At 41.4% G+C, this 19,251-nt stretch overlaps 2 protein-coding genes and 1 non-coding gene across 3 annotated transcripts; 2 read left to right on the top strand and 1 right to left on the bottom strand.

The window, feature by feature from the left end:
• The first annotated feature begins 1,246 nt into the window (after window positions 1–1,246).
• Window positions 1,247–8,784, top strand: haao (3-hydroxyanthranilate 3,4-dioxygenase). The gene is made up of 10 exons (XM_020646999.3): window positions 1,247–1,404; window positions 1,639–1,717; window positions 2,100–2,183; window positions 2,321–2,427; window positions 2,623–2,712; window positions 2,822–2,865; window positions 4,360–4,505; window positions 5,223–5,291; window positions 5,757–5,839; window positions 7,347–8,784. Exons 1-10 carry the CDS (start codon window positions 1,316–1,318, stop codon window positions 7,417–7,419), a joined length of 864 nt encoding a protein of 287 aa, XP_020502655.1. The 5' UTR covers window positions 1,247–1,315; the 3' UTR covers window positions 7,420–8,784.
• On the bottom strand, window positions 8,781–11,640 carry LOC109993880 (transmembrane protein 229B). The gene is made up of 2 exons (XM_020647000.3): window positions 11,410–11,640; window positions 8,781–10,047 (listed from the first exon to the last, which is right to left on the bottom strand). The coding sequence occupies exons 1-2, from the start codon at window positions 11,459–11,461 to the stop codon at window positions 9,551–9,553; spliced, it is 549 nt and encodes a 182-aa protein (XP_020502656.1). The 5' UTR covers window positions 11,462–11,640; the 3' UTR covers window positions 8,781–9,550.
• Window positions 11,641–16,121: 4,481 nt separating this feature from the next.
• Window positions 16,122–16,215, top strand: trnai-uau (transfer RNA isoleucine (anticodon UAU)). Its single transcript has 2 exons — window positions 16,122–16,159; window positions 16,180–16,215. It is a non-coding gene; the product is annotated as a tRNA-Ile (tRNA).
• The last annotated feature ends 3,036 nt before the right edge of the window (window positions 16,216–19,251 follow it).

Genomic DNA, 19,251 nt, shown 5'->3' with positions numbered 1-19,251 from the left:
GCATTTAAAATTGGTACAGTCCAAATTCAAAACATTGGAGAGAGTTGTCAGGGCTGCATGGTGGTGCAGTGGTTAGCGCTGTTGCCTCGTCTGACAGGAGCCTCTCTGTGTGTAGTTTGCACGTGTGCATGTGTGGGTTCCATCCGGGTACTCCAGCTTTTTCCCACAGTCCAAAGACGTGCTCGTTATGTTAACTGGTGACTCTAAATTGCCCGTAGGTGTGAATGTGAGTGTGGCTGGTTGTCTGTCCCTATATGTCAGCACTGTGATTGGCTGGTGAACCGTCCAGGATGTAACCCCGCCTCTGGCCCAATGGAAGCTGGGATCGGCTCTAGCCCCCGACGACCCCGAATGGGAAAAAGCGGTATAGATAATGGATGGATGGATAGAGAGAGCTGTCTCTCCCCGCCCCCTCCTCTCTAGAGTCGATGCTCACACAGGTCACCATGTGGTGGACACTGAAGCTTCAGTGTTTATCCAGCTCTGCATCGGTCTGTAAACCTTTCTGTGTTCTAACCTCTCTCCATTTTTCAAAAGCATCTCCAATATTGATCCTAGTTTGAGCACGTTTCTGCGCGTGGAGCTTATTAGAAACATGCAGAGGCTTTTTAGGTCGGGTACAATCACTTCTATCTGAACCACTTCTCTTGCCCGCTTCCATCGCTGCAACACCTGTTGGTTTGACCTGATAACTGCTCTCATATCTGGCAAACCGAGGGGCGCCGTTTGGGGGTGTCTTAAAAGCGCCTACCTTCTCTGGTCCAAACAAATCCAGAGCATTCAGGAGCAGAATCTAAACTTAGATGGAGGACATACTGGCAGCTGCATAACTGATTGGACTTTTAATGCTCATTTGACAAGATGCCCAGCCTTCATATAGATGTTGGTTAACATTAAAATAGCAACATTTTGAATAGTTAAACTCTACATACATCTGAAATGTTTTTGTCCCAGTGTTTCATGTTTTCTGAAACTTAATACACTGTGACATGTTTGACTTTGTGTTGTTGAAATATATAATTTATTGTGATGATATGTAATCTCATAGAGCCCAGCACTGCTTTCAGGGTCTATGAGGAGGTCAGTAAAACATAATTAACCTGGGCAAGGTTGTTCAGATTGCAGTATGTGATTGAGACAATTCCAGCAGATCAATAGAGTGACTCTGCTCAAAATCAACCATTAACCTTTGAGCAGAGCCCCGCCCCCTCAGCATACTCCCACTTCTGCCTTTTGGACTTTGATTCTCAGTCAGACAGTTTTAAAGCTCATCAGCGCAGCAGGAAGATCCCAGAGGACAGAGACAAGAGACAAAATGACTCAGGAAGGCTCTGTGGTGAATGTGGAGACGTGGATCTCTGAAAACAGGAAAGCCTTCCTGCCCCCGGTCTGCAACAAGCTCATGTAAGTTTCTTTACTGAGACATTAGACACCGAAACATCCAGAGTTCCTCTGCAGAAACACAGAGACATCTGGAGTCCTGTAGAGTCCTGTCTGCAGAGGCTCTGAGACATCCAGAGTCCTGTCTGCAGAAACACTGAGACATCTGGAGTCCTGTCTGCAGAGACATCCAGAGTTATGAAGCATGAATGTAAGCATTGTTAAAGTGAGTTTGATCTCAGTCCTTTCTCCTCTCAGGCACTTCTTTCAGCTGAACGTCATGTTTGTCGGGGGTCCAAACACCAGGAAGGATTATCACATCGAGGAGGGAGAGGAGGTTAGTTAATTCTGTATAAACTCTAGGCAACTCTGATGTTTGTTTAACCTTCACTTCCCGATTTCACAAAAAACACAGTTTCCTCTCTTTACTTTCAGTTTGTCAGCTGGTTAATCTGCTCTCTCTGATAGGAACAAACTCCACACCGCTAAAACATAATCACAATCCCTCCTGACGCAATAGGAGGTTAGCATGCTGTCAGGCGTGTTGAGTACTTCAGGTGGTCACATGAAACACAGCATGCTGTTAATCAACAGTTAGAGTTACCTGTTTAAAAATTGTTTTCTGCATGAGACTCAAGAAGATAATGTCTTCGTTTAAACATAAATCTTATAGAGAGTAAAAGGTGGTGTTTATGTGAATGTTGTTTTGTGTCAAACAGCTGTTCTACCAGCTGCAGGGCGACATGTGTCTGAAGGTGGTCGAAAACGGGAAACACAAAGACGTGCACATCAGAGAGGGAGAGGTGAGCTCTAATATGATTCTGCATTTATATATGTTCTGTAGAATCATTTTGTTGTGACCTGGTGTTCCTATGAGCCAGCGTCCATCAGACCCTGCAGACTGACTCTGTGTCATGTCATGTCTCTCCTTGGTGCTCAGATGTTCCTGCTGCCGGCTCGGATCCCTCACTCCCCCCAGAGGAAAGCTAACACCGTGGGTCTGGTGGTGGAGAGGAAACGACTGCTGACCGAGACAGACTGCCTCAGGTCACACACTCTGTCTACAAAAAACAAAACAATAAACAGTATATCAATCATAGAAAAATCTCTGCTCTAAAGAGTTGGACTTTAAAACAAATCAGGGGAGCGTTCAGAAAAAAAGTGTGAAAACTCTTCGCACAATCTTTAAAATCTTCCTGCTAAACATGTGTGTAACGTGTGTGTGTGTGTTGGTTGTTTCAGGTACTACGTGGACAACAGTACTGATCTTCTGTTTGAAAGATGGTTCTATTGTGAGAACCTGGGAACTCAGCTGGTACCTGTCATCAAAGAGTGAGAGCAACCATCAATCATTCCATCGATAAGTCGCTTTATCATCTATGATATAATCAAACAATCAGCCCGGTTCTGACTATGTGTGTGTGTGTGTGTGTTCACACAGGTTCATGGAGTCGGAGCAGTGCAGAACAGGGAAACCTGATCCAAGTGAGTCCATTTGAAGCTTCTTGTGATGACCTTTTTACAGATTTTACCCGACCTGAGCTAATCATACCAATGTGTTTTTTTTTTTATCCAGGCTGTAAACATGTTCATTTCTGCTGTAAAAACAGGTTTTTTTGAATGGGTGTGTATGTGACTTCCTGTTCTTCTGCAGCAGCCTCTGGTGGACACTTAAGGAACTGCAGGATTTTGCACACTAGCATCGGCTTCATTTTTCAACACCAGAGATTGCCACCTGGCTAGTTTAAGTAGATAACAGGAAAATTGGTTTCTTATTCAGGTTCACACCGCTGACGTAATCCAGAGTGAAGCCTCTGTGTAACCACAGGTGTCAAAAGTATTCACATTCATAGAGATAAGTATAGATACTAGGGTTTAAAAAGACTTCTGTAGAAGTATCAACTCAAGCTTTTTACTCAAGTAAAAGTGTAAAAGTACTGGTTTCAAAACTACTTAAAGTATAAAATTAAAAGTAATGTAAGGGGGAAAAAAATGCTATTAAGGACAAAAGCTTAGGCCGCGCCACTGGGGCCTATAGTGCACTACCCCACCTCCCCAAAAAACATTTTTCTAAAGGCCATAATGACTATAATGTTATATTAAAATGTTAATGTTGAAAAAATTTGGGATGCACCTGTTTCAGCCGCATTGTTGCCTATAGTGTGATGTGATTTGTGTCATGTGCAGGTCCGATGGATCGCGTACAAACCAATAGGGTGTTGGAATGGTATATGTTTATACTTCTCATCCAACCACAATCAAATTCACTCTATCTGGCACGATTTATCTGGATACGGTTTTCTTTGTGTGTGTGTTTTTTTGAACGATGACAAGCCGGAAAGAAAAGAATCCGAAATGAAATAGGAGTAACGAGGCTATTTTTAAAATATAAAGAGTAGAAAGTACAGATAATTGCGTGAAAATGTAATAAGTAGAAGTAAAAAGTCGGCTGAAAAATAATTACTCCAGTAAAGTATAGATACCCAAAATTTCTACTTAAATAAGGTAACGAAGTATTTGTATAGTTACTTGACACCTCTGTGTAACTTATTATTTACAGTTAAACTGAGACTCACAAGAAACACATGAACAGGAGCTCCTCCAGGGGATGGAGTGAACCAAGAATTGAGGACAGTGTTTATTTTGCAGACATACCTGGAGGGGAGAATTTTTATTTCACCTTTAATCTGAACACACGATCGCTTCTCAAGTTGTTTCCTGAACTGTAATCAATGCAGCCCACAGAAAAGGAAGTCTTTGTTCTCACTAACTGCTGGCTACACCTGAATTTCAGAAGAGTAGGCCATCGCTCCATGAGATGTAAATCCTCATCAGATGATGATGATCACTGAGCTGCTGTGGATCTGGTTCAGAGGCAGAACGGGTCGTCCTCTTTCCTGAAAGTTGACCGTTCAATCCCTGATTTCTTGCAATCATTATTTATTTAATTTTTCTCTCTGATGATGTTTGTGTTAACAGGTGAGAAGTTCATGGACCCTCCGTTCCAGATGAATTTGATAAACGTGATGTCTCCGTTCAGCTTCAAAGACTGGTTGGACAATCACAGACCGGCTCTGACCAGCAGGGGGCAGGTCGACATGTTCGGAGAGCAGTTCGAGACACAGGTAGGAGAAAGCAGGACGCAGGTATAAGCTAACAGAGAGCAAGTAACAGATAACAGGTAAGAAAAAGCAGGAAGCAGGTAACAGAGAGCAGGTAAAAGGTATCAGCTAATAGGGAACAGGTTACAGAAAGCAAGCAACAGGTTAACAAAGTGCAGGTAACAAGTAATTGGAAGCAGGTGGTATTAGAGCACCCTCTTTAGGGCGGGCAATAGGTTACAGAGAGCAGGTAAAAGGTGTCAGGGAGATACTAACAGAGCAAGTAAGAGGAAATATGTCACAGATAACAGAGAGCAGCTGACAGGACACAGGTGACATATAGAACAGGTGAGAGGTCACAGAGAGCAGGTTGTTCCTCTAGAACACACACGCTCATGAAACAGACGGCAGCTACAGAATTATCAGATATTCTTCAAATCTAGAAGTCAGATGCTAATATGCAGTGACAATCAAATATATCAAACAGTATTCATGAACTCTGTCAGCGTTTAAACATGAGCTGAAGTTTACCTCACAACATGTAATAGAGACACACCTGATCAGATGATTAAATTCAGCCTGCTTTATGATGCTGAATTTATGAATGATTTCTGTTACTTATCACCGACTTATCACTTATACTGATTAACCACAGTGCCTCATTCTGCTGCATGAGGAGGATGATGATGATAAGGATGATGAAGATGAAGATGATGAAGATGTGTGTGTGTGTTATTACAGGTGATGGTGTTTGGTGGTGGTCGCACGGAGTCGTCAGTGCAGCAGAGTGATGTGTGGATCTGGCAGATGGTTTGTTACTGTCATTCATCGTTCTGCAGTTTCACGTCGCAACTGTCTGTCTGTCTGTCTGTCTGTCTGTCTGCCTCTCTGTCTGTGTGTCTGTCTGTGTGTCTGTGTCTCTGTGTCTCTGTGTCTCTGTGTCTCTGTCTGTCTGTCTGTCGGTCTGTCTGTCTGTCGGTCTGTCTGTTTGTCTGTGTGTCTGTCTGCCTGTCTGCCTGTCTGTCTGTCTGTCTGTCTGTCTGTCTGTCTGTCTGTCTGTCTGTCTGTCTGCCTGCCTGTCTGTCTGTCTGTCTGAGTGTCTGTCTGTCTGTCTGTCTGTCTGTCTGTCTGTCTGTCAGTCTGTCTGTCAGTCTGTCTGTCTGTCTGTCTGTCTGTCTGTCTGTCAGTCTGTCAGTCTGTCTGTCTGTCTGTCTGTCTGTCAGTCTGTCTGTCTGTCTCTAATAAAGTTTGGTCTCCTCTCTGTGTGTTGATCAGGAGGGGAGTTCTGCAGTGACTGTGAACCAGCAGGAGTTCAGACTCTCAGCAGGAGACAGTTTACTAATCCATGAACAGCAACAGTGAGTCACGTAACCACACCATGCAGGGCGCTGTGTGTAATTTCAAAGTGATTCTAGATTGAACTGGAAGCTGATAAGGAGAGGCAAGAACTGGAGTAATACAGGACTGATGACCAGTGTGTGTTTTCAATAGCTGCTGCATTATGTGACAGTTGTAGACGTGATGCAGGTGAAGAGAGAGTTGCAGTAATAATGACCACACAACCCAACCATGACAGTAGGTGGACGGCGAGAGTCCACACATCAACACGGGTTATAAAGTGGGAACCTCCCTACACCGGTGTTTCGTCAAGTTAGGCTCATGACCCCTCTAGCTCTCACCGCCCGTAGACCCCACCTGCAGGACGTTTGTGCATCAGAATGCGATTGCTTAAACAGGCTAACAAAACGGTCACTAGTGCCGAAATAACAGACGAGAGAAGTCTGAAGAAGGTTTGAGAAAGAGACTATGCCGGGTTAGGCTGTATGCCCCACTGCCCACTACTCCCAGTTCTCCCAGTAATGACAGATAAATCTGTGACAGCCCCATGTTGGGCCATAATGTCAGCTTGTGATTTAGTCAAGACCACACTAACCGAGACCGAGACAAGACTAAGACCATAAATATCACAGAAAAATAACCATCCAGTGTGCAGAGGGCATGTCACTCACTTGACTGTAACACAGGAAAGGTTGCCGCCATAACTGGTTGGGAAAAAAAAAAAAATACAAAATTAAGTGCAGTTATACATTGTTTTAGAAAGAGGTATTTCCCTTCTAATCACAGTAATGGTGTGGAAAAAATAGCCGTTCAGTCTTGATTTAAAATCCTGAGCTGCTGGTGGCGCAGTGGATATAGTCCTCCATGTGAGTCACCCAGATTCGAATCTGACCTGTGACCATGTCATTCCCTACTCTCTTTCTCCCTGATTTCCAACTCCACTGTCCTATCTCTCCAATAAAGGCACAAAAAGCCCAAAAATAAAATCTGAAAAAAATCCAGAGTTCGCCCAGTTTGAGACCGAGACAAGACCGAGTAAAACTGCTTTAGATTCAGAGACGAGACCCAGACCTTCCAAAAAGTGGATTTGAGATTTCGAGTGCTGCAACACTAATGTCAGCTCAGAAAAATCAAATCAAAGCAAACAACCAGAGTTCACTAAAGTGATGTACAATAAGAAAACATACAGCGATTAAATTAGCACATCAAGGTAAAAGCAAAATTGGATAACGACCTTTAGGACTACAGGAAGGTAAGGGGTGGAATGGTAGGCCGTCTTAAAAACACTGAAATGCACAGGGGGAAAAGTGAGTCTTCAGTCTGGTCTTAAAAGTGCATAAAGAAGGGAAACACATAATATCAGAGGTAGTCTACTCCAGAGCTTCAAAATGTACGATAACTCTGCCTTTAGCCTCGACCGAGGATATTAACTGGGCTCTGGATAAATAAATAAAAAGGTTATTTGGTGGGAGTGAGATGCAGTCTGACTTCATCTGAAGAAATCTAACTGTTGTTGTGTTTGTGCAGGTATGAGTGGACGAGGGAGGATGGGACTGTGGCTCTGTTTGTAGTCCAGAACCCAGAGAGGAAGAGACCCTGAACGCCACACGTGATACGTGATATTACACAGAGAGAACATTTCCTGCATACGAGTGCAAACTCAAGGTGTTTCATTTTTTGTAAATGTATATATAGATGGATAAATCCTTATACAGACAACTGAATTAAATCAACTTGAACTTGATCAGTGAATAAATTTAAGAATAAACTTTTAGTTATTGCACTTTTTACCGCACTGCTTTTGATTAGCAGTTTTAGTTACTGTACAGACGTATACACCCCTATTCAAAGAAATGCTTTAATTATTCTAATAAACTGGAATATTAAAGGAGCGTTCAGCAAGATGTGTGTAGTGTAGTGAGTGAAATGATAAAGTGACCTTACAATATGATCAGACATTAAGGAAACATGTTATGTTGAAGTGCTGGCTTCTCTGACAACAATGCAGCAGCCAGTATGTCCTCCTTCTAACTTTAGATTCTGGTCCTGAATGCTCTGGATTTGTTTGGACCAGAGAAGGTAGGCGGTTTTAAGGAACCCCCCACACGGTTTTGGATGCCCCTCGGTTTGCCAGATATGAGAGCAGTTATCAGGTCAAACCAACAGGTGTTGCAGCGATGGAAGCGGGCAAGAGAAGTGGTTCAGATAGAAGTGATTGTACCCGACCTAAAAAGCCTCTGCATGTTTCTAATAAGCTCCACGAGCAGAAACGTGCTCAAACTAGGATCAATATTGGAGATGCTTTTGAAAAATGGAGAGAGGTTAGAACACAGAAAGGTTTACAGACCGATGTAGAGCTGGCTAAACACTGAAGCTACAGTGTCCACCACATGGTGACCTGTGTGAGCATCTACTCTAGAGAGGAGGGGGGTGGGGGGAGACAGCGCTCGACAATGTTTAGAATTTGGACTGCAGTACCCATTTCAAACACTAGGTGTCAGAGTTACACATAAAAGCTCCTCCCTTTGGTTAATCTGTAACACAGCTGAAAACAAACGAGGTAAACGATTCTATCAACGCTGCAAATATATGATGGCTTCATTGACCATGATGCTTTGCTGCAGATTAAACTAGTCCACCCAATAAAAAGGAGATAAATGAGCTCAACCTTTAACAACAATGACAAGCAAAATGCAAAATCTGCTTCAATAAAAACATCAAATGTATAGGCAACACTTGACGACACTTCTCCTCTAAATGCTCACATTTCTATACTTTTACGTCAGGATTCACACTAAGTTTCCATCGATGAAGGATCAGAATATTTCTTCATCGCAGTATTCTGTTTGTTCATGTATCATTACATGCAGGTCATATTATAAATCAGTCACTCATTCATGTGATAGAGAAAGTGAACATTGATCATGTAAGTGTTGGCTGAAATAAAACAGTAAATTTCACTCAGTTTTTATGTGAATTTGTTTTCTTTATTTCATGTGATTATTATTTCTGAATATGAGGAACATCAGATTAATAAAATAAATTAACAATAAATTAACATCTGTCGTGATGAATTTGTAGGTTTTGAGCTTTTTTTTGTTGTTGTCATTGTTTCTTCTTTCTCTTACAACATGACATTTATTTATTCCTTCATGTAAACCCCAATCATTTCTACTGTAGGAAGAAAAAACAAGAACAAAAATCAGCTGAGTCAGACTCTGATGACCATTGCCTGACGTCAAACACACTGCAGTTTTTCTAGTGGCCACCAGGGAGCGACTCATCTGGTCAACATAAGGCGTCTATGATAAAATGTTCCGCCATTTTCATAACGAGTTTATGGTCTTATTCTCTAGTTTAAAGTCTCCTTCAGCCTGATGCTCATTTTGTCAATTACGGTCCCATTTGGAATGTGAGAGGATTTAGGGCGGGGCTACCTGTGATTGACAGATGGAAACCATGGTGACTCGTTAACAGGATGAAAAATGTGTATCCTGTCGACCAAATATGGTAACTTCTGGTTCCTAAAACAAGAGAGTGACGACCAAAATCTCAAATTAAGTCTTAAGGCTACAGATCAATGTGTGACGTCACACCGGTCACGGTGGCCACGCCCACTTCTTCTCCAGCCCGTCGTCTGTCCATCCTTTAAATATCAAATGATAATAAACATGTCATTAACGTGAAGTCCATCTGTGTATAGTCTGTTCGTAGTTTAGGCTGATCTCAGGTCAGTCTTTCAGTCTCATCTTCAGCGTGTTCTTGATCACATGATGCTCTGCGATAAACGCCGCCAACGCCCAGAAAACGGCGTACTCCAGTGTCACCAGTCCTCCCAGGTTAAACCTGTAACCTGAGTAGTCCCAGGGACACGCCCCCAGCAGGCTGAGCCCCGCCCCCCAGCTGAACTCCCACAGGTAGATGAACAGAGTGTAAGCGGTGAGACGGGCGCTCAGAGACCAGTCCCGAGCCAGGAGGCGGAGCCTTAGGTGCTCGATAACAAAGATGGCGCAAGCGTACATGGGCAGCGCCCACAGACTGCTGTGCCCCCCAAGCCTGAAGTCCCCAGAGCCAAGCACATCCCACAGCGCTGTGAAGACCACCTCACAGAGACAACCGTGCAGCGCGTACACGTAGAGACGCACCGCCGCCGAGGGAGGACGACCGCCTTCATCATCATCAGTGTGGCCATGTAACCACTCTGGGGCGCCATTTTTTATTTCAGAGACTGAAACATAGAAACATTTTATTAAAGTATAAATGTTTAATCGGGCAATAAAAAACATGTGGAGAAACACAAACGCGACAAAAAAATACAACAGATAGAAAGATAATTATTAAAGACCTAAAGGTTAATTTAAAAGTGACAAACATGTGACTCTGCACAACATCAAGTCGAGTTATATTACATTTTATATTTCACAGTTGCCTCTGATTTATTTACAGTAATTATTTTTTATACTTTTTATTTTAAAATAGATCTTAAATCAAATCTCTGAACTAATTTGATCCACATTTAACAAATTTCATGTAAAGTAAATGTATAAAGATCATTTGAACTTGTGAATCATTTTATAGAGAAAGTCTGAAAATCTGATTCTATCATATGTTTCATTTGCCAACATAACTTTATTTGGAGACATTTAAGTTTAATAAACAAAGTAAATATCATTAAAAGTTGTTTCAAACATGTAAAAAACATACTGGACATTTTTTAGGGTGAGCTGCACGTGTGAACGCAAACAGACATATTTTTCAGTTGGACTTCACACAGGATTTTTCCTGCAGCAGCAGCTTAGTGAAGTTTCAGCGTAAAGTCAGGATGGGACCTTTACATCCTGGCACCTGCGTGCAACAATAGACTGTTTGCACGCCAGTGGTGTGCTCTCTCCACCCCGTTACAAAACATGTAGGGGATATGATCCCCTGCTCGTCAGCGTTGGCTTCATGGAAATATTAACAGGTGCAGGTTTGAAAACGTCTTTCTTTTATCAACACTATAGTAACCCCCTACCCCACCTGCAGAGCGTAAACAGTCCTGTTTCCTTCCTCCTCCATGAGCCTGCGCTAATGTGGATTAACGGGCTAATAACTCCGATTAGTAACCTGAGGATTATCTACCGCAGGTTTTCACTCTGCACGTTCAAAAAGAGCTGTTTGTCTTTAATCCAAATCAACTAACCCGTCCTTTTAATTCAATTACTATTTACTGACAATGAAAGAGTTAATAAGCGTCCTCCTGTGGATCATCACCTGAGCACGACGTGATGCCGACAGATCAAACAGGACTCCGTTCATCAGAAGATTAACGACCATAAAGTTACATTATTTTAGTAATTAGGCGAATCACATCCAAAAAAATAACACTACAGTATTACAGGTGTGTTTCATACTTACCTGTACAGTTTGTTTCAGGTATAAAGGTGTGAGCAGGTGTTCAGTGAGTGAAGTACCTTTACACACACATGAATACAACAGTTCTTCACCCTGAGTCCGTCTGCAGGTGCTCATCTGTATTCATGTTAATCATCGACGATAATAAAGGATCAACACGGATAAACACTGATTATTAACAGTTTGATCCCCTCACCTGTTCGAGTATCACCTGGTTTTCTCCTCGCAGGAACTTCTCTCGCCTCCATCCCTGAGCTGCAAGTGTGTCTGTGTGTGTGTCTGTGTGTGTGTGTATCTGTGTGTGTCTGTAATCCCTCTGCTTCCCCGTGTGTGTGCGTTTGTGTCCGGTGTGTGTGTGTCCTGGGCTAAACATTAAGCTGCTCCATGTTATCACAGTGACACGGTGTGTGTGTATGTGTGTGTATGTGTGTGTGTGTGTGTGTGTGTGTGTGTGTGTGTGTGTGTGTGTGTGTGTGTGTGTGTGTGTGTGTGTGTGTTAGGACGTGAGTGAGAGGATGACCCAAGAAGTAAAATCCTGAGGACGATGTGTGTGTCTTTGTGTGTGTGTTAACATGTAAAGCCAGTTAAAGTATTGATCTGGCAGATTAATAATATGTGTAAAGCACACAGCGAGTCACAGATGTGATGTGTGTGTGTGTGTGTGTGTGTGTGTGTGTGTTATCAGTGTAACACAGCAGTTGGGAGTGTCAGAGAAGATGACAAAAATAAACACTCAAACTCCGACACACACAGACGGCGTGCTAAACTTATTACGGATGTTAAATCCACATCATCATCACTTTAATGCATTTTGTGCAAACTCTGATTTTCTGTTGTTTCTGTAGTGTGTAGTGTGTGTAGTTGTAGTGTGTGTATTTGCAGTTAGCACTGGATCAGGCATCCCCAGGGCTGCCCTGATAGATCTACTGTGGCCCAGAAGACCCAGACAATCATTAGCAAAACGCTTAAAGGTCCCTCATTATCCTCCATGTTCACCTTTCATGTTATCAGTCAAACCTTAAGAGTAGCTTTGTATGATTTGTAGCTAAAAAAAAAAAACCCTCTTTATTAATCTGAGACTGGCGTCAGTAAAAACCCTCACTTCAGCTGCTGTCTCTTTAAGGACCCCCTCCCCACGTGCCCACTTTCTTCTGATTGGCCAGCTCCCTGGAAGCCTCCTGAGGGGCAGAACGCTGCAGGGCTGCCATAGGAGGGCTGCTCTCCAGTGCTGAGAGAAGACAGTCTGTCTAAGACATTTAACTGACTCACATAGAGGCTTGAAGCCGTCTGGTGAAATTCTTGGTTTCGTATCAGGGAACTATCGAGTGATTAGCAGAACAAGCCATTTAGAGCCCCCTGCAGACTTATCCTGGGATTACTCCAACATACGTTTACCTCGTGATCTGAACCTTTGTCCATTGTAACACTACATGAGAGTTTAAAAATGGGGATCAGCAGAAAAGGTCAACAGCAAAGGAGCAGTTCATTCGCAGCATGTTACAGGGTTTGCATTTGTTTTTGACTTCATGTTATTTAATTTGCAATGTTTATGAACATGTTGCCTGTTTTAAAAAAAAAGGTAAATCTGGAATATGAGACGCTCTGGTACAAAAAATGCTCTGCTTCTGGGGATCTCCCAGAGTGAAAAATGGTTTCAACTTAATTTTTTTATGATGACTTCCTTTGTGTTCAGTAAAGTCCACAAGTTTCAGTCAGTTTCTGTGCAGCTACAGTTTCTGTACCATCTATTTTGACCATGTGGAGTTTTGTAATCCTGCAAGCTACCTGAACACTAGTCAAGCTCTTAGCCTACGGTGACGTTGATTAACGTTGTTAAGTACAAATAACCAGTATACCCATTTCATACTTAAAAAATGTTGGCCGGTCTAGTAAACATCCGGGTATTTCTTGCATACACAAAAATGCATACTATGATTTTGGATCACACTAAAGCCAATGTGGCGTCACGTTTAGTTTTTATTTATTTAATAAAGAAAGGTGGCGCTGCCTCCCTGGTCCGCATCATCATGTATCCCAGCACGCTTACCTCAGTGAAGCAAACGCTTGAAAAATACAATGAATGGGGGCAAATTTGGCTGACGGTGGCGGCTGCACTTGTGACCTTGACGGTGATTGCGTCAGCGTAAAAAACATGTATATAGGTCCCACTGTGCACCGGAAAGTAAGGTATTAAAAGTGTGTCTTTTACACTGAATGTTAAGGTAAGTCTTTCTGCTGTTACCAAGCCTTCCACTTGTGAATTTTTTAGATGTCATAAAGTCCTTTATTAATAATGAAAATTAAAGATAAGAGCACACACACACAAACACCGAATAAAGACACACTGTATTAATGTGAGGCTGAGCTGTGTGATCACAAAGTGTGTATCTTAGCAGATGTGTGTGTTTGTTCAGTTTGTTATCTATTAAAACAGTTATCTTTAGGATCAGAGTCCAGGATTTGAACAAACACACATTCAGTCTGCAGAGTCAATAACCAGAGAGTCGCACACGCATGTGTACGCATCCTCGCTCGTACACACACACATTGCATGCATTGTTCACACTGAGCTCTGTGTGTGTTTAATTCTACAATTCTGTAAAGGAAGTTTGAGTAGGGAAATCAGCAGAGAACTTTGTCAGTGTAAACGGTAAATGGACTTTAGCTTGTATAAAATGGACTCGAGCTTGTATAGCGCTTTTCTATTCTTCTGATTACTCAAAGTACTTTTACACCTCAGGTCACACCTACACATTCACACACTGATGGTAGAGGCTGCTGAGTAAAGAGACCATCAGAAGTAACTGATCCCATTCATTCAAACTCACATGCCACAGACATAGCAGCAGGAGCAACTTGGGGTTAAGTGTCTTGCCCAAGGACGCATCAGACATGTTGCTGCAGGAGCTGGGGATTGAACCCTTGACCTTCTGATTGAAAGACGACCAACTCTACCAACTGAGGCACAGTGTGTGAAGTCATAGAAAAAGAAATGATGAAATGATTAACATAAACAAAAAACAGCTGAAAGAAGACGAGGCGATTAAATTAACTGTAAGAAAACCAACAACATGATTGTATGAAGGTGCAGTTGAGTTTTAACATCAGATGGCATCTTATAAAATAAGATAAGAAATACATTTTTTTTAAATGACGAGGTAAAGATGAGATGAAATGAGATCTGACATGAGAGGAGTCAGGATGTGACCTGATGCATGATGGTGGGATGACACGACAGAAGTCAGACTGAACAACACACTGTTCACTATTAAGTAAACTAGCCTACAAATATTGAATATGCCATTTTGTATTGGCGTCCAAAATCTGAATGAGCACTTTCAAACCCTAGGACAATGCATTGTGAAAGTTACTCCACAACTGAAGGTCACAATTCAAACAATATACAGTATATCATCATGGTGAATGTATTATATGATGCACTGATACAAAAATGTTTATATCTATTTTTTCTTTACATGGGATGTTACAGATTAGCTTACCAGTCACTCAGGCTGTGTCTGAAACCACATACTACATATTACTGATTATGAGACACGGGACATACTCACTACGAGCTCCCTTCGATGAGCTATCAGCTGGTGCGACCACAGGTCTATAAATATATACATTTCCCAAACCGGTCGCATCCACCTGTTTTTTTGTTTTTGTTTAGCTTTATTCAAGAAGAGTAATGCGCATATACAGTCAGGTAAACAAACCAATATCACAATGTAAATCAAGTAAAAGACAGATTAAATAACTAAATAACATACAGTAGCCTACATAAAGAAAAGTACAAATGAAAGACAGTAATATACAGAATATAAAGTAAAATAAACAAATAAAGACGCATTTAAATAGTGAAATCATTATTTAAATAGAGGGGGAAAGGTTTTATAATGATGCAGACATTTGTTTTATTTTCTGTTGTTAATTTAAAGTAGCGATTTCAGTCGGGACTTTAAATTAAGATTAAATTAATCAATGCTCGTTTGTTTTGATTTGGAGGCGCACGTGAAGTGACGATTTACGTTTAATTTCGCACAGCATTGTGGGTGGTAAAATACAATTAATTTCCTGTAAGCACGCATCCGATCCATACTGCATGAAACCCGGAAGTTAGTATCCATACTGAAATGTTCAGTATACTGAAGTGTACCCAAAAAATGCATACTGAATGACCACGAGAGTTCAGTATACTGAAAATGTTCCGGTTGTGATCATCCTGTACTGAACTGTTCCGATATGGCGGCGGTCAAGAAGCAGGCGCAGGTGTTACGGTTCAAAGAGTGACCCTGTTAAACTGGGCACATTCAGCCGAGAAGACGTGAAGTGTCCTAAACTATTATCTCTGTGTTTACTTAATAAATGAATATCTGATTAGTATTTTGACATTGTAATAAAAAATAAAACTAAACACAGACGCATTTGGTAGGACACTTTCTTCTGAAACAAATGTTGTAACCACGACAACCACGGACGCTTTCGAGTTAAAGTCTCCAGTTAACATGGTCACTTTTTGCACCGTAACACCGGAAGTAGTTTACTAACAGGGTTCTACGATCAGCGGTGAGCAGATAAATAAGTCTATTACACATCCATGACATACACTAAGAAGAAATAAACAACTACGCACATATAAACCATGTATTATGAGATGTTTCGTGTAAATATTAACCCTGTTTGTGCACGGTAATCCCGCTCAGACGTTTTTTAAATCACTTCCTGAAATACAGTGTGTTATCATTCCTCCTTTATGACGGCCTTCACTGTGTTCTCGTACATTTTTAATTAAATATTAACGTTCATGTAGAGTCAGCAGAAGAGGGATAAACAACGATAAATAACCTAGTTCTATCCGGTAACCGTCCCCGGTTTATAAACGGATCTGCGGCCGCTGAACAGTGAGCTCCAGTGGCGCAATCGGTTAGCGCGCGGTACTTATATGACAGTACAATGTAGAGCAATGCCGAGGTTGTGAGTTCGAGCCTCACCTGGAGCAGTCTTTTGATACTGACTCATTGTAAGGCTCAGGTGAACCTACCTCTTATTTATCGCATCAGAAGTCAGAGAACATGGGGAGTCCTTGTAGTTGATCATTGTGAAACCGTGAATCATTTACAAGATTTACGACTGTCATATTTATTTGAATATGTAGACTAAGGGAAATATAACAAACCACCATAACACTTCTAGGCTTTTTTTTTTCTTACTTCAACATATGAAAGGACCCTGCCTTTATTTGGGACAGGTGGCAACACATCACAGGCTTTGAATTATTTTGAAACTAAACTCTTGCAAAGCATAATAATTACAATTTTACACCAGAAAGTATTTTTAACTGTGCATAAAATTAGGATATCAATAAATCAAAATAACTAATTTGACTTTGTTTGTAAAGCAGCATGCTAACCTGCTTCACTTCCTGTACACATACAAGCATTATCCTTGGACAGATGTTTATCTTTCGTCTTTATTTTCTACTTTTTGTCCTTCTTAATTTTGATCCACAAACTATTCCAACAACAAATGCATAGGGGCCTCTAACTGAGAGCTGCCTTTATTAATCAAAAACATGCAGCGACACCGGGCTAGTATAAGGGACTGGAACCTTAAATTGGGATGGGCTTTACGGTAAGTTTTATAGTACATGCAAAAAGGATGAACGTAGTAAAATTATTTAAAGCAAACAAAAACAGTCCACATATGGGTCAAAAAGTATTTATGTCCTATTTATTAAATTATATTCCCATGTTTTAAAGTCGCATATACACTCTTTTTTATACTAACAAAGCACTTTGCATACATTCATTCTTAATTCATGACGAACAAAATCAAAACCTGTTCTTTAAGCAGGCCTAATGTAAAATACTCATAAACTCTCTTCACTTCAGTGGTACTGCCAGCAGGGGGCAGCACCTCTCCGTCTCTGATTTGATCTACTCATTAAAAGTGACATAACTCAAACTCCCAGTACATTAATGTGTTCATTACATGTTTAATAATATAATAATTTACACATTGTAAACAAGTTATTGAATTATTATTCTTATTGTGGCATTTCATTGATTTAAAGATTGATTTTCAATCATATATCAATATCAATATATATATATCAAAATCAATCATATATGATTGGGGAAATGAGGAAGAAGAAAAGGATTTACAAATTTAAATCTAAATTCCTGTCTTGTATATTTTTTATGCTGTTTTCTTCCTGGACCAATAGATTCATTATCTAAAAACTAACCCTAAAATGTTTTAAATCTCAATGGAGGAATGCAAACACTTCACTCCTAATGGGTCAGAACACTCTCTCGCTTGTTCTTCCACTAGGTGTCGATGTTGTCCTCTGATTGGACGTCCCCATCTGTTTTTGCTCTCTGGTACCGATTGTGAGAGCTTGACTGTGATTGGCTGTTTCTGCAGTTTGAATGAAAACACTCCAGCTCCCCCGTGCTCCCTGTGTTTATAATAAGCTGTATTATTATTCAGAGGGCAGACATGACCGGCACATAGGACGTCTGAATATGTTTATTTTTCCGATATGAGAGGAAGGAAAATGTTCTTTCTGACATGTGAACTCTGGCTGCTCCTGCATACATGAAAGTTAAACATCAAGCAGACTTTTTAATCCGTCCAAACTTTCCATTAAAACTTTTAGAGAGTCATGTAGGAGGACCAATGAGGAGCCTGCTTAATGTGCATGAGTAATGAAAAGACATGTGGACACACACACACACACACACACACACACACACACACACACACACACACACACACACACACACACACACACACACACACAGCATACATCCCTGTCAACTTCCAGATTAAATCACAGATGATTTATGTGATCGATGATGAATGTCAGGCTTATAAACAGTGATTAAACTGAAAACTTTATTTACGTGTTCAGACTTCACACCTGAGTTCGATCAGTCCACACAGCAGAAAACTCTCAGGTCGTTTTCACACATGCACTCTTTTCAGGCAGGCTCATGCACGTGCAGGAACATATTTTCACTTAGGGGTGCTACGTGGTACAAAAACTCCCTAACCCTAAATAACATACTGATCCCGTTACACGCTGCAGTCATCGTTTATGGAAAGGCCATGAAGGTTGTTACGATTGGCTACAACCCCAAATTAAATAATACAACAATCATTTATAGCTCAAAGTGAGAACAACAATATATTGATAGTGTGCTGCATAAAGATCTGTGTTAAAGGCCGGATGTCCAAGTCATCCAAAATATCCAGACGGACGTGCAGCGAGCGCAGCAAAGTGAGGTGAGAGAGGAAACAGGAGTAACCAGTAAATGGCAGAAATGACTACTCTTAATTTTCCTCCCAAATGTTTTTTGAGAAGTGTCCCGTCCATTAGAGGATAAACTGCATCTGTTATTAACAGTGACACGTAAGACTCCTCTTGCATATTTAGTCAGTGTGTACTAGCCAATTAGAGGCGGCGTAGGGAGGTCGTCCCTTCACCTTCCTAGGAAAAAAAATAGCAGGGGCGCTGGTGGCGCAGTGGTTAGTGTGCACGCCCCATGTATGGAGGCCATAGTCCTAGGCTATATTCCCTACTCTCTCTCGCTCCCTGATATTCAACTCTATCCACTGTCCTATCTCTCCATTAAAGGCCCAAAAAGCCCAAAAAAGAAAACAAAAAAATTGCAATATGCTAATGAATATTGTAAATCAATCAATGGAGACTGAAAGATTTATAGTTATACTCCGTATACCTGCGTATACCCTGCACTGTTTACACGTTGCCCCCCCCCCCCCCCCCCGCTGTTCCTGAAATCTTCCTGAGTTGCTTTTTAGCAGGAGGCAAGACATGACATATAATAAACGATGATGCAGAAGTGAAAGACAATGTAAGTCGTGTGCATACAGTCTCGTGCCGTGCGCTGGTTGCAGGGTATAAATGTCGCCTCCACCCAAAATTGGAGTGAAACTTTCTTTTCTTTCACACATGCTGCTCCTAAAGGACGTGAAATAAACAACGTGTGTCGTCATGTTGGCTGAGTTC

The sequence above is a fragment of the Labrus bergylta genome, chromosome 10 (genome assembly GCF_963930695.1).
Source record: "Labrus bergylta chromosome 10, fLabBer1.1, whole genome shotgun sequence".
Taxonomy (NCBI): domain Eukaryota; kingdom Metazoa; phylum Chordata; class Actinopteri; order Labriformes; family Labridae; genus Labrus; species Labrus bergylta.
Note: the sequence above shows the minus strand (reverse complement) of the source record. Positions and strands in the feature narration are given on the sequence as shown.

What these genes read in the sequence shown, in the direction of transcription:
- haao (XM_020646999.3), top strand. Translation starts at nt 1,316, where the DNA reads ATGACTCAGGAAGGCTCTGTGGTGAATGTGGAGACGTGGATCTCTGAA. An exon ending in CTGGTACCTGTCATCAAAGA is followed by an intron (nt 2,713 to 2,821) that starts GTGAGAGCAACC and finishes GTGTTCACACAG; the next exon opens with GTTCATGGAGTCGGAGCAGT. An exon ending in ATGTGTGGATCTGGCAGATG is followed by an intron (nt 5,292 to 5,756) that starts GTTTGTTACTGT and finishes TGTGTTGATCAG; the next exon opens with GAGGGGAGTTCTGCAGTGAC.
- LOC109993880 (XM_020647000.3), bottom strand. Translation starts at nt 11,461, where the DNA reads ATGGAGGCGAGAGAAGTTCCTGCGAGGAGAAAACCAGGTGATACTCGA. An exon ending in ACCAGGTGATACTCGAACAG is followed by an intron (nt 10,048 to 11,409) that starts GTGAGGGGATCA and finishes TCTATGTTTCAG; the next exon opens with TCTCTGAAATAAAAAATGGC.